Source organism: Doryrhamphus excisus, chromosome 6, assembly GCF_030265055.1.
Source record: "Doryrhamphus excisus isolate RoL2022-K1 chromosome 6, RoL_Dexc_1.0, whole genome shotgun sequence".
Lineage (NCBI taxonomy): Eukaryota > Metazoa > Chordata > Actinopteri > Syngnathiformes > Syngnathidae > Doryrhamphus > Doryrhamphus excisus.
The window spans coordinates 5,676,553-5,691,940 of NC_080471.1; the positions used below are offsets into that span (position 1 = coordinate 5,676,553).

Here is a 15,388-nt window from a genome sequence, read left to right on the forward strand (position 1 = left end):
GAGGCACTGGTTCATCACTTTTTGCTGTTTTCCTTCACAAGTTGTTGAAGAATTAGACCATGTTGGCAGGGACGCCATGATAGATGTTTTCCTAGTAAAACCATCGCTGATTGGTTGATCGAGAACAAGAACGGGTGTGGGGGTAAAATGCGGACGGTGGACTACGGTCTAAATCAGGGGTGCTCACACTTTTTCAGCATGCGAGCTACTTTTAAAATGACCGAGTCAAAATGATCTACCCACTACAAAAATGCAAAACATCTATTTATTTTCAAATGTATTGAGGATTATTTGTACGTACAATGTATGTTGATGTACCTTACATAACCAAATGAGCCAATATTGCAAAACACACATAATTAACTATTAACATTTTTTGTAATTACCTGAGTTTACTTTGATGACTTGCACTGAATTGAACCAGCCAGGAATGCATAGTCCGGATAGTAGCTGCTGATAGCCAGGTTAGCCAGGATAGCCAGGTTAGCCAGGCAAACGCACTTCGAAAAAGACATTGTGAAAAAAAAAGTCCACCTCCCATTCCGTATGGAAGTGATATGTTTTTGCCTTTTTACTTGGTCCAGCTCCTTCACTCATTTTAGTGACCATAAACTTTAGCGAGGGCTTAAAATCTGACGCAATTCGCCGACTAGCTTAGCACTTTGCATCGTTGTTTACGCATGAGCGGTGACCTAAAGGTCAAAATTCAGGTGTCATCTGACTGGTTGTCCTGTATGTCAATCAAGTAACGGGGATGGATGATAGGCTGACATCGTAAGTTCTGCTGCACTTAGAGACGTTGTTTGATTTGATTGGTCACCCGAAGTGCAACATTCAGTTGTCATCTGAATGGCTGCCCTGTATATCAATCAAGTGACGGCATTGATGCTAGGATGATTTTTTTTTTATGTCACGCCGCGATCGACCAGTACCACCTCCGCGATCGACCGGTAGATCGCGATCGACTTAATGAGCACCCCTGGTCTAAATAAACCAAGTGCTGATTTTGCACAATCTACAAAATCTAGCGCTTCCATTTGTGTATTTTTCTCACCTTTGCTTCACAAATTATTGTTTGACCATTGAGCATTTTTTCCTGGATTAAAAACACTTTACTAGTACACAAATGCATCTATTCAATAATGTTTCATTGTGGTGCACAACTTAATAAACAATATCACTGCTTACTACGACTACCATGTGTAAGGTAGTATGGCACGCCATGTTAACATACGTTTCAGACATTCCTCCAAATACAATGCATCAGTACTATTATCTGATGAATTATCAGCATATATTGATGCTAAATATATTCAACATTTTCATTTCATTTTACATGGGGCAAGTTGGGGCAAGTAGTTCTCACCTTAAGGATTCCCCATGGGCAAGTCATTTTTGTTTTTAATGTAGAGCCCTGATGGTCGTGACACAGGAATATTTTTCAGGAGGCGGTTTTGCTGAAAGGTCCCTTCTTATGTTCATTCATTCATTCATTTTCTACCGCTTTTCCTCACGCGGTCGCGGGGGTGCTGGAGCCTATCCCAGCTGTCTTCGGGCGTAAGGCGGGGTACACCCTGGACTGGTCGCCAGCCAATCACAGGGCACATATAGACAAACAACCATTCACACTCACATTCATACCTATGGACAATTTGGAGTCGCCAATTAACCTTTTTGGAATGTGGGAGGAAACCGGAGAAAACCCACGCACGGGGACAACATGCAAACTCCACACAGAGATGCCCGAGGGTGGGATTGAACCCTGGTCTCCTAGCTGTGAGGTCTGCGCGCTAACCCCTAGACCACCGTGCCGCCCCCCTTCTTATGTTAAAAAAGTCTAAATAAAAAGCAGACTTCACTACGCTATTAATATACAGCCATGGTGCTTTGCCAACTAGCTGCCGGTCTACAGAATTTCAATACACACTTCCAATACATTATAGTGGGAGCACTAAAAGTGTTGATAAATAAGCTCTGTATCGATAATCAATCAATTTAAGACATCTCAGCCATAGTGCAGCAGTAAACAGTAAAACAAGGGTGCTGGCATTTTATCGATTCAGCCAACCATATCACAGCCTGCTCTGTGTCTACAAGCGGGAGCTTATCTGTTCCCAACCTCATTCCCCAACTGTCACTGGCACACATTCCGAGATGCAAGATGGAAATGCTTATGTGTGGCATTTTTGTCGCGCTGAAGAAGTATCAAAACAAAGAATGATGAGGAGTTCCAAAAGTAAGCGAGTGAGTCGATCGTTTTCAGTCGGAGCACTCATGAGAAGGCTCCGGTGTTACTCACACAGTCGACATTATGTCAATAATCACAGATTTGAGGTGAAAGTCAAGTTTGGTTGATCAAGGCATTAGTGTCCACACACACGAATGAAATGAGCGAGCTGGCGTGGCGTCAAAGAGCAGCCGGAGAGGCTTTAAGCGGGAAAGCCTGGCCAAGACTGTGATTGATGTTGTGTCTCTGTGTTGTGAATGAGCCCCCGTCGGTGCTCCGGAGTGTGTGTGTGTGTGTGTGTGTGTGTGTGTGTGTGTGTGTTCCCCTGCCAGGTACTGCATTGCACCAGTTGCGGCTGCCATTGCTGCTGCTTAACTCGCTTTTACAGACTTTGCTGTTCAGCTTTCAGGTAAAGCGTCACATTATATTAAGCCTGTAAGAACTCTTTACTAATGCAGTTAGTGTCCCCCCGAGGTTTACAGCTTTTGGGGAGCAGCTATCGGGGGGGTGTTCCAGACATAGACACAAGCGTAGAATGACTTCAAGAGAAGCACTGACGCAATCTTATGGCCACCGGATGGGCTTGTTTTCCTACAGCTACTATATTGACATGAGTTTAAAGGCCGTATAGTCCGACATGGTTCTGTGCTAAAAATAGACCCTCATCAGTATCCAGCCTGCAGAGGGCTTTACGGTACGGAATCTCCCTGGCTGAAAATAACCACTTCCTAATCACTGTGGATAATGTGCTGAGCCATGGAGGTCCGTGTAGGAGCTTCTCCTTACTGTCCCTTTGGTGTATCGCTGTGCCTTTTTTTTTCCACTGCACTAATTTCATTAGCTGCAACCGCTCATCAATAAAGAAGAGCAAGAATGGGAGGTCCGATGTAGCAAGGTGGCCGTTTAGACGAGAGAAAAAAGGGAAGGAACAACAAGTGGGACTTAGAAAGCAAGAGGGGAAGCCTCTGGAGGAAGGCTCAATGCCAGCCAGTGTCGTAAGATGTTTGCGTGCAGGCGGTGTGTGAGGACTATCGCTTGTGTCAGCCAACAGACAACAGAGAGGAACTGGAGTCTCGAGGGGGCCAATATTTAGGGAGAAGGTGCCCAGTGGGAAAATAGTGAGCCAGCAAATAACATATGCTGGTCTTCTTGTGTCTACATGGCAGAATATCCTGAGGTGAGCTGAAAAGTAACTAGAGTATCTCACATTTAAGCAACCTATTTTAGAAGGATCGACCAATACATCGGCGGGCCGATATTTGCGTTCTTTACTTGAATCGGTATCGCCGATGTTTTCTTTCTTCTTATGTCTGCTTATGAGAGGTCTTTATCGTGCACAACACCAACTTTAATGATGAGAGAAAGGTTTTATATATCATACTCAATTGTGTCAGTGTGATGTGTTTGTGTGTGTGTGTGGAGGCGGTTGGGGGCGGGGGGTGCGCGTCACACTGCGGAGGAGCAGTCATCACATCGATGCTAGATAGAACTTGAACTACGACAGAAATGTTTTGCACATGGTGGAATATTTATTCCTTTTAAAGTTGATAATTATAGGTTATCACATGGTTTGTCTGGTATCAGGCCAGGTATCACGCCCCCAAGTATCAGTATCAGTCAGTATGATACCAGACAAACCATGTGATCATCTTATTATCACATACTATTTAATCATGAGCTTATTATCACGTACTATTTAATCAAAAGACTATTTTGTTTCCAGAAAATTTTCATTTTATTACATGTATTATATGTAAACAGTGTAAACACAATAATTGCAAAAATATTTCAACATTAATATTTTATCAACAGTCTTATCTTATCAATGTGTGACAATTAAAGTTCCATGAATCAAGTTTGGGTTTTTTGGTGACTGGAGAAGCACTAGGAATATTTATAGTGTATGTTCATGCTCGTGTGCTGTTCTCTGATTGGTTGTTTCACGGGCACGATACCAGAGCAGCGCGCTCTGAGTGGACAGCTACGGGGGCTGATACTGGACATGGTTAAACTCTATATTTTATCAGTATCACTGCCCTGGGCTTTGACACAGTATCATTTGGGCCTTTTCCCGTATCATTCATGGGCGCTTTCTAGGGTACAGGGCCAATGAATACTGTAGTATGTGATAATGCCGTTTAAATGTGTGTTTAAAAAAGCTGAATCCTACTGTGTTCAGTGTTTACATTTCAAGAAATATTTGTTTAAAATTTAGACCTGTAATATTTGTTATCATTGTCGTTTTTTCATATAAATTGAGGGAGCAAAAGCAGTATCAGCTACAAATATCGGCCCAAGCAAAATCGGCCATCGGTATCGGCCCCAAAAAAAACATATCGGTCGATCCCTACTATTTTATTACAGTATAATTTCTCAATGAACAAAGCTTTAAAAAGCAGTGTCCTTTGGGAAGATATAACAAAATGGTGAAATGTGATGGGTGTCAGATACTGTAAGACTACTTGAAGGATAATCCCCTTTTTGTGGCGCATCATGGGCAGATCAAACAGGTGAAAGAGCAAACCATCCGCGTGTAAGATTTATGACGTCTTGGGTGATAATGCATTAGCGCAGGTCAGGCCAAAATGGTGGGGGTGGGAAGTGATGGCTGCCACGGCCGTCAACACGAGCAAGATGAAATGGCAGCCGTGACAGCGACAATGACGACCTTATACTCCACCGTATTAGCAGTCAATGCTACATTCCTAACTTGTCAGACTTTTATACAGTCGTCCCTCAGCTACATCGCTGACTGAATACTTTATCGCAATTTTTGTATTCATTCATTGCGGTTTTGTGGTTGGATATAATTTAAGAAAATTCTACAAATTGATGAATTGAATTGAATGTAATTGTTTGCTGATAATCACTAGCATGTACCCGGTTGATGGAGGCATATCGCTATGCAGCTCTGAGCAGTGGCGGTTTACGAGCCAACCATCAACCCTTGACAAATTAGGTGTGGTCTGAAGTCCCCCGCTGGGATCCAATACCAGGAAAGAAGCAGGGTAGGGCTCCTGTGAAATACAGTACCACCTCCCCGACTAAGACCCAGTGAGCAAAAAGATCCATATGGAGCAATTCCCAATGTTCTGCCAGACTCCAATGTATCTGCCGCGATGGAGAACAAAGCACTAATGACCGCAAGTCAGCTGGTCAATAAAGTTTCGACGAGGCCGCACGTGATCTGGCGAGAACGAGGCTGCCACAGGATTCATTCAATAACAATAATAATACTGGGAGGGGGGCACCTGGGGCAAGTTGGTGTGATGCAACAAAAACATGTAAGATCAACTTCTACCTACTCCTTTTTGGACATGTTGACTCAGGCAAGTGTAAACATGTGATGGTCAAAATAGACTCAACCAGTACCAAGTGAGGATCTGTGAGTCTGAATGTAAAACAACATTGTTTGAGGGTCTTACTCAATCCATTCCATAGTTTGATTCCATATACTGAAAAGCTATGGCTTTTAAATATTAATTTCATTAAAGATTAGTTGGCGGCACGGCGGTGGAGTGGTTAGCGCGCAGGCCTCACAGCTAGGAGATCAGAGTCCAATTCCACCCTCGGCCATCTCTGTGTGGAGTTTGCATGTTCTCCCCGTGCATGCGTGGGTTTTCTCCGGGTACTCCGGTTTCCTCCCACATTCCAAAAACATGCTAGGTTAATTGGCCACTCCAAATTGTCCATAGGTATGAATGTGAGTGTGAATGGTTGTTTGTCTATATGTGCCCTGTGATTGGCTGGCCACCAGTCCAGGGTGTACCCCGCCTCTCACCCGAAGAGAGCTGGGATAGGCTCCAGCACCCACCGCGACCCTCGTGAGGAAAAGCGGAAGAAGATGAAAGAATGGATGAATTTTAATAATCATTCAAGCTGTTTACACAAAAGCTAAGCAACTTTAAATTTTGGCATTTTGTTACTTCACTATAACCAAAACAAACGAAACCTTAAAACCGAAGTGCGTACCAAATACCATGCGTACCATTACACGCCTAGCAGATATCTGGGAAACAGGATCCACATTTGGCATCTTTTGCATCTCTCAAGTATCATTTTTATCTGCCACTGAAGAAAGATTCTCCCATTATTCTTTTATGCCGGATAAATATTTCAGCAGACAGAGCAGCCACAGTCTATTCATAGGAATCCCAGTCCAGACATGAAGACCTCCGTCCCCCCCACCATACCGTCATCATCACCATTTGTGAATGGTGGGTTAAGAGCTGCAGGAGGGGTATAAATACTGCCTCAATTTAAGCTACAGCAACATGGATAAGTCGCTTATCAGATCACAATGCTGTAACCGGCCCTTGCAGCAACAACAGGGCAGCTGTGGGATTAATCTCCCTCTACCATAGGCTCAGCGGGCTTCGGCGGGATGGCCGAGGGAGATGAGATGACACGGCCAGCTGGGGCTATCTGTGACATCACGGAGGCCGGCCCGCCTCAGATTAGCATGAGAGCGTGGACGGGAGGCTTTCCAGCAACTTTATGAATGGTCAATGCCGGGGAGGGGATGGGAGGGGCAGACGAGGCAGAAACAGACAGTGGATTGTTATTGATGCTCTTGGCTTACTGTAACCTTACTGTAACCGTAATATAAAGTAGCCAGTCATTAGTTCTCTCAGCCATGTCCACTGATAAACAATATGAGTGCACAGTCTAATGTGGAGGCTGTGAATACATTGTGTTTAATGCTAGTCTATTATACTAGTCTCATAAAAATGTTTTTGGGAACATGTCCATTTGTGTGTCTGTAGCTTTAATGCTAATGAGATGTGTCTTGCCATGAGAAGAACTGTATAAAAACAGAATTAACATACAGCTCCCATATCTGTAGATGACTAACAGATGGCTGAGCACCAGGCTTTAATTTAGGATGTGTAGCGAAGCCTGCTTTTATCAAAGATTGTGGCATATAATATTGTAAATACTGCAAGCTAAGCTAACACTAGCTTGGTTATTTTTGTTAAAATGTTATAATGCCACCATGCCTCATGCCCGAAGACAACTGGGATAGGCTCCAGCACCCAGCGACCCTCGTGAGGATAAGCCGTAGAAAATAATTGTGCCCGGAGTGGGGAACATGTCGATTTGTGTGTCTGTAGCTTTAATGCTAATGAGATGTGTCTTGCCATGAGTGCGAGTCTCTCCAAGAAGAACTGTATAAAAATGGAATTAACGTACAGCTCCCATATCTGTAGATGACTAATAGATGGCTGAGCACCAGGCTTTAATTTAGGATGTGTAAGCGAAGCCTGCTTTTATGAAAGATTGTGGCATATAATACTGTAAATACTGCAACCTAAGCTAACACTAGCTTGGTTATTTTTGTTAAAATGTTATAATGCCACCACGCATCTCGCCCGAAGACAGCTGGGATAGGCTCCAGCGACCCTTGTGAGGATAAGCGGTAGAAAATAATTGTGCCTGGAGTGCTTCGGCCCGAGCTACATGCGCTCCCAGGTACACCTCAATCCAAGGTACTTGGATTGGGAGGTTCACTATTTTGTCCGCGGGGTGAACCCTTCCCCTTGGATCTACGCATAGTTGTGGTTGCTAGGCAACGCCTTGTCAACACCGACCGTTGCTAGCTAGCCATCAGCTAGCCACCAGCTAGTATAGCCACCAGCTAGTATAGCCACCAGCTTGCTAGCCACCAGCTAGCTAGCCACAAGCTCTGGCTTTGCCGCCAGAGTTTTTAAGTTTTTGTCCATCCTTGTCAACACCGACCGTTGCTAATGAATGAATTAACGTTATAATGCCATACATGTACATTTGATCAAGCAATCAGCAACCACTAGAGCACCTGCTTTTGTTGCAATATTTTTGACCTGTCCATCCAGAGACAAGGACAGGTACTTAAAATATTCCAAAAGTTATCAAATAAAGGACAGTGAGTTAATCTTGTGGCGCGGACTGCCCACCTGCCAGGTGACGACACCTTTCCATCTGACCTCCGCCTGACCTCCATTCCGCAGAGACACGACCACATGAGTGCACATGCAGGCTTGAGGCAGTAGTCCTGCTGCTCATGTGGAAGGTGCACAGACAGCACAATTAACACTTAAGTCCATCAGCAGAGAGAGTGAGGAACTTTCGGGCTGTCGCCAACCGGATTGCTGATTTCTAACATTGAATGCAACAAAAAGTATGATTTTAAAATCATACTTTGCTTCTTTTAAAAGTAAACAGATGCTGAAAAAGCAGCCATGAACTAAAACAGTCATTTGGTCATTGGATGGCTTTTATCCTCAAACAGCTTACCTGCCGATCGCCACTTTAGTGTCAATTGTGAGAGAGGATTTGGCAGATAAGCGTGCGAGCCAACGCCGCCATCTGCGTTGCTTTAACACGCACGGCCTCTGTCAATCACCTTTAAAGGAGCAGCAGCAGGTATTGACAATCAATAGTCGGGAATATCGTATGACCGCGTACCATTCAGCAATCTATGTAAAAAAACAAGAATTTTATGGACACATTTTACACATGTGGATTTCCCACAATGTGGACCAAATGCTACAAGTTGCCCATTCATTAGCAAACTTAGCAAACTAAAAATGAAAAAACCCACAATAACGGAGGTGCAGACAGGCCGGTGGGGCAGTACGGGGCAGTGTGGGGCAGTGCGGGGCAGTGTGGGGCAGTGCGGGACAGTGCGGCACGTGGTGGGCAAGGCTCTGAAGTGTGCGCTGATGGACAGGCGGCTGACGGATTAGGCTTTAAGCCCGGTAGAGAGGGTTGCCCTCTCTAGATGGGAGGCCTGCCTGGCGCACTGCGTTGATTAAAAAATAAAGGACACTCCTGACAGTCGGTGTCAACAGTTTGTGTGGTTTGTTTTTTTGGAGCAGCAGCAGTGGCAGCATCAATTTTCTGTTGAAGCCATATTAGTGCTGAATTATTTAGCTTTCTTCCAGTAGAATGCGTAGGTCTCCGGTAACAATAACAAAAAACATCTTTGTTGTGCTGCTGAAGACGGATGACAAATTGCCTTGTAATTAGCAGCTAAAAAGGTGGCCTAAAAGCAAGTTTACATGCAAACGCTTGTGAACACCTCAGTGCTTAATGACAACATGAGGTGCACTTGCACCATTTAATAAGGTCCACTAACAGGCTTTTCTAACATGTTTAGCAGGGATGTCCCTTCCGATCCAATATGATATTCATTCATTCATTTTCTACCGCTTTTTCGCGGGGGGTGCTGGAGCCTATCCCAGCTGTCTTGGGGCGACAAGCGGGGTACACCCTGGACTGGTGGCCAGCCAATCACAAGGCACATATAGACAAATTCACACTCACATTCATACCTACGGACAATTTGGAGTCGCCAATTAACCTAGCATGTTTTTGGAATGTGGGAGGAAACCGGAGTACCCGGAGAAAACCCACGCATGCACGGGGAGAACATGCAAACTCCACACAGAGATGCCCGAGGGTGGAATTGAACCTTGGTCTCCTAGCTGTGAGGTCTGCGCACTAACCACTCGACCGCCGTGCCGCCCCAATATGAACGGTTAGCACAACAATGTGACAATGAGATAAAGCACTGAATTGCCTCCAGCACATAAAACATCTCCATGTGGATCCCATTGTGATAAATCAGATAATATAATTTAAATACAACAAAACATTGTGACTCACAGCCATGTGACATTTGAGCATCAAAACACTTGAGATGTGTTAACTGTTCCCTTTCAACCAACAATATACAGTATAGTATATAGACAAACAATCATTCACATTCATACCAATTAACCGAATATGCATGTCTTTGGAATGTAGGAGGAAACCGGAACATGTTTACGTGGAGAAAACCCACGTAAACATGTGGAGAACATTCCCACACAGAGATGCCCAAGCGTTGATTCAACCTCAGGTTTCCTGACTGTGTGGCTACTCCAAATTCCCCATAAGACAGCCCACACGTCCTGAATGAGGTGAACCTTTTTGAGGATTGTGGATCTCTCATAGTCTCTCGAGGTAGTCTCTCTGTAGCAGGGCTACTGCCATTCCATCTCATAAACATGGTTGATACCGTCTTTATACTGCAACCTTTATACTGTCTTTTTCGCTGTTCACTCACGCTCAGCCTCTCCTCCTCTGTATCTCCATGGGGATCTCTGATTGCTCCGCATAGCAAAGGGGTGCTCAAAGCTAACAGCTCCTCCCGAGTGTAAACAAGGAGAAAGAGGCAAGCTATGAATGTAACAAGATGAACATCTAAGGCAGGGGTCTCAAACTCAGTTTACCTGGGGGCCACCGGAGCTAGGTTCTGGGTGAAGCCGGGCCGCATCAGGTTTTCAAAAAAAAAAAAAACGCATTTATTAAAAAGTGGAAAAAAATCAATTAAAAAACTATATTCAATGCTTTTGCTTCTGCTATACCCTACACTTTTTCAGTACTTTGGTTCCGCTTTTCCACACCAAAATATCTGATAAAGCATTCCACTGTTCTCAAATATCTTCATTTTTATTTTTCTATACACAAAATAACATTAAAAAAAATAAATAAACAAATTAAGAATAAAGACAATAAATCAATCAATCAGTCATAAATAAGTAAAATTATAATAAAAAAGCAAATACGAAAAACGTAAGAAACCACATACAGTTGGTAGAGAAATTATTTTTTTCAGATTCAAATGTACAGTATTAACAGTTATTTAACCTTTACCATGAACATTAATGAAACTTAATAATTTGACCCAATTAGCAGGTTAGCATGGTACTCAGTTCCATCTGGGAGCAGCGTGGTAACTTTACCAACATATTTGATGAGATGCTTTATCTTGACGTGTATTTTCCGTTTTATTCCAAATCAGTTCCTGCATTTATCATATAGCGTCATAAGCCTTTAGCTTCATTGCTAATCCAAAGCAAAACAGGGTAGGGTAACAGGGTAGGGTAACAGGGTAGGGCAAAATCATGTTAATTTTGTCCGGTGTGCACACAGCTTTAAGCTGTCCTTTCAACATTAAACTTTGGTATCGAGGTGGGGGCCTCAAACTAGCGTCTCACGGGCGGCATTTGGCCCACGGGCCATAGGTTTGAGACCCCTTATCTAAGGGGTCGGTATGGCACGAAAACGAATAAGAAAGTAAGAAATGAAGCACTATTAAACACAAAAAAATGCTTGCATTTGGGCATATATTGCCCAGCCCTGAGCCAAAGCAAACAAACCAAAAAAACTTGAGCCTGCAGTCATCACACCAGCTGAGAGAAACAAACACAGTGCAATCAGCTGTATGGACCGTATGACATGCTATTGATCCCTGCGGATAAGTTATTGCTCCTGTCCACAGAGTGTGGAGGTCAAGGTAAGACACAAAACACATGAAGCACATCATAAAACACACAACGTCTGCAGTATAGTATGAGTCCAATTTCGTGAAAAACACACATCAGTCTAAACAATTACTTTATGGATGCACCTTTACTAGCATCTTTTGCAAGAGGATGCAGTGGAAAGTTACTGGTGCAGTGAAGGGTCGCAGAGAGAAAGACACAATAGGTGGATTGTATGTCTGTGTGTGTATGTCTGTGTGTGTGTGTGTGTGTGTGTGTGTGTAGCAGACACTTGTTAGTGTGCTGTCAGCCTTGAGCTGGACTATGTGGACAGGCTAGCCAGTGTTTGCATGTCATGTACTCTTATTATTACATTCTCTGCAATAATCACATCACATAGCCATTTTGCTCATTTTCACTCTTGAGAAAGCTTTCTCTCATGACGTCTTCATCACCCCACAAAATAATGTCTTTCATGCATTATTCATTTAACAAAACCATTTGTCTCATGTCCTCACCACTATATATAATTGTTTCTCTCATGTCATAGATCTTATAGCTTCATTAGATCACATAATTCTGTCTCATGTCCTAATCACATCACAAAAACATCTTTTTTATTACCACCAAAAATTGTTTCACAAATGTTTCCATCACATCACGAACAGATTTTACTCATGTCCTCATTACCACCTAGAATTGTTTCTCTCGTGTCGTCATCACTCCTCAAAATCTAAATATATTTGTATTAATCGCATCATAAAGACAGCACGGCGGCTGAGTTGTTAGCGTGCAGGCCACACAACTAGGGGTTCGATCCCACCCTCTGCCATGTCTGCGTGGAGTTTGAACGTTCTCTCCGTGCATGTGTGGTTTTTCCTCCGATTTCCTCCCACATTCCAAAAACATGCTAGGTTAATTGGCCACTCCAAATTGTCCATATGAATGTGAGTGTGAATGGTTGTTTGTCTATATGTGCCCTGTGATTGGCTCATCAATCACAAAATCCTCTTGCCAGAGAATTGTTTCTCTCGTGTCACAAAAAAACATCACCATGTCACCTTTTCCTCAAAGAACAATGTCCCTGATGTTCTATCCTAAAAATGATCTATCTTGTATTGACAAACAATTTCTCTCATGTCCTCATTACATCAAAATTCGGTCACATCTGTATATAATAAAGGTTCTAATAATGATTCAATTCATATCCTGATTCATGGTTGCAGATACAATTCAGGGATGATATGATTCAAAACAATTGAGTAACGTTTTAGCTAAAAATTCAACCAGTGTGACCAGTGTGAAATAAATACCTGGATACTGGACAGTGCAGGTAACTTTCATAGATTCCTGTGTTTTTTTGTAAAGGAATGAGGGCTAAGTAAGTAAGTAAGTAAGTAAACCACAATTAATCACATTTTATTTGAATACAGTGCAACCAGCATTTCAGGTTGAATTAATAATGAATTAATTAACAGGTTGAATTAAATCAAGTCTGATCTACATGACTTGAACTTCAATTTGATACCTCATTCACTTGTCTATTATATTCTGTAGTATTCACATAACAACAAATTACCTATTCATACCTATCATTATTTCATTTATGTAATGGTTTCTCATGTCCTCATCACATTACACAATGATTTCTTATTTATAAAGTATCATACATATTACTCTCTGTGTAATAAATAATAACACAAAATATTTCATCTTGTGTTGTCATCACATAATTTTTCTTGTGTATTTATCACATCACATCACCTTTGACATAATGCTTTCTCTCATGTCCACCCTTTCTATGTGAACTACTTCTCTCATGTCCTCATCGCACGACAAAACCATTTTGCTCATGGATCTTTGAGTTCAGATCATGAAAGATGGAAGAAAAACCGAAATGTGTATCATGTACGTATCATGTATTGCCACTCAGGTCCTCATCACATCACAAATCTATGTCTATCATCACTTCTCATCATGCCACAAAATGATTTGTTTCATGTTCTCATCAACTCCCGCAACATGTCCTCTTCACCATCTACAATTATCTCATGTTCTCATTGCGCGTCATGAACTTTTTTCTCATGCCCTCATCGCCACCAACATTTCTTTCTCTCATGTCCTCATCACTTCACAGAATTTCTCTCATTTTTCACCAGCTATAGTTGTTTCTCGCATTTCCTTGTCACGCCACAGACCTATGGCATCATCACATCACAAAATTATTTTTCTCATGTTCTCATCACATTTTCTCTCCTATCCTCAACACCACAGGGAATGGTTTCCATCATATCGCCACCTCCAAGAACATTCTTTCTCATCTGTGCATCATCACCTACACTATTCTCATCACAACCTAGAATTGTTACTCATGTTCTCATCAGGTCCATCACCCCTTTTTGTTTCTCATCGGTCCTCATCCCATCACATACATCCCTGATGTCCTCGTCACATGACAGAATTACTTATTTTTATGTTTTTAACGTTTTTTTTTATGACTTCTCATATTCTCATCACCACAAATAATAGTTCCTCCCACATCACATTCTCTCATAACAAGTCATGCCTTCCTCACTTTTTGTCTCACGTTTTCGACACCGCCTAGTATCATGTCTGCATGTCCACATGATAATAGTTTAATACTGTATTTCATCACCACCTCCAATTCTCTCTCCCAAAAGTAAGAGAAAACTACCCCGATGTTGTGCATGAGAGTGAGTGGATGCTTGTTGGTGTGCTGTCGGGCTTGAGGTGCAGGGGATGCTTTGCTGGCGGTGTGATGGGCATCCCCCGTCTGCATGGGCAAGAACCAGGTCAGATGGATGCTACATTTGTTTCACTTCAAGAGGCATCACTTCACAGACAGCGAAACAATGAGGATGTGTTTTTGAAGATAAAGACGGCATCTTCCGGTTTAGATGGTGTGCAGTAAGTCGTGTTAAAGGTGACAGGTGTTCAAGAGAAATGCATGATATAATGAAGCAATATGGCATCCACTCTTGGAGACTTTTTTTTAATCTTGGGGGACACGTTAGTACATTTCACTCGGCAGGAAATAAGCACCGTTTCAACACAATGCATGACGCAGAGTTTCAGGAGAAATACACGTACCGTCTGCACGAGTTCGAAGATCCGACATGGTTCTCTGGACGGGCGGCATCTCCACACACTATGCCGGGCGACGGCACCTGTCAAGCGGCCGCGGCTGGTTAGTAGAGCCGCCACTGACAGCCGCTTCTTCTCAGTGTAGTTTTAAAAAAAAACTGGGCCTCAAAATCCTCTACCACGCAGCTTGTTTGTTCCTAACGTGGGCGTGGGAAGGCAAGGCAGACAGCCTTCAGTTCCTGGTATCCGGGAAGGAGACGTGCTCATGAGTCCGACCGCATCCCGGTGGTCACACGGCGGATCTCCTCTGTGTTCCCGCCGCGGTGCGACCAGAGTGAACCTGCCGTAAAGTGAGGCAGAGGGGGGCGGGAGTGTGGTTGCTTTATGGACTGTACCATTCGCAGCCGCAATGGGGGGGAACAAATATTGACCGGAGGTGAAGACTGTGGCGGGAAATGTTTCAATTTGTCACATAGGTGCTGATTAGATTTATTGAAACTTTCTGACTCTGTATGACTGATCCCTTTTTTAATAAAAAAATGAGGATTCGTTTATAAAGTGTTATTTATATTTGAGCCACCCCTCCAAAGTTGCGATTGTGTACATTATATTGAGGCAACCACAATACAGTAGTAGAGTGGATGGCAGTTGTTTTTCAATCAATCGTACGTATTTTTTCATGCATCATAACATATATAACAAACCGAACACACAAAAAATATATATTACAATTTTCGAATACAAATACCATGCAGTGCTTTGTTGT

At 42.9% G+C, this 15,388-nt stretch overlaps 1 protein-coding gene across 6 annotated transcripts in view; it reads right to left on the minus strand.

The window, feature by feature from the left end:
* The window catches only part of atp8a1 (ATPase phospholipid transporting 8A1), a 142,035-nt gene extending 127,075 nt beyond the window's left edge, over nucleotides 1-14,960 (minus strand). For all 6 annotated transcript variants that reach the window (XR_009130231.1, XR_009130230.1, XR_009130232.1 and 3 more), the window contains exon 1: nucleotides 14,629-14,960. Coding sequence is in view for 3 of the 6 variants with exons in the window: in XM_058076633.1 (XP_057932616.1) it covers nucleotides 14,629-14,677 (49 nt within the window). In the remaining 3 variants the exon portion in view is untranslated. The remainder of the gene's footprint in view (nucleotides 1-14,628) is intronic.
* Between the last annotated feature and the right edge of the window lie 428 nt (nucleotides 14,961-15,388).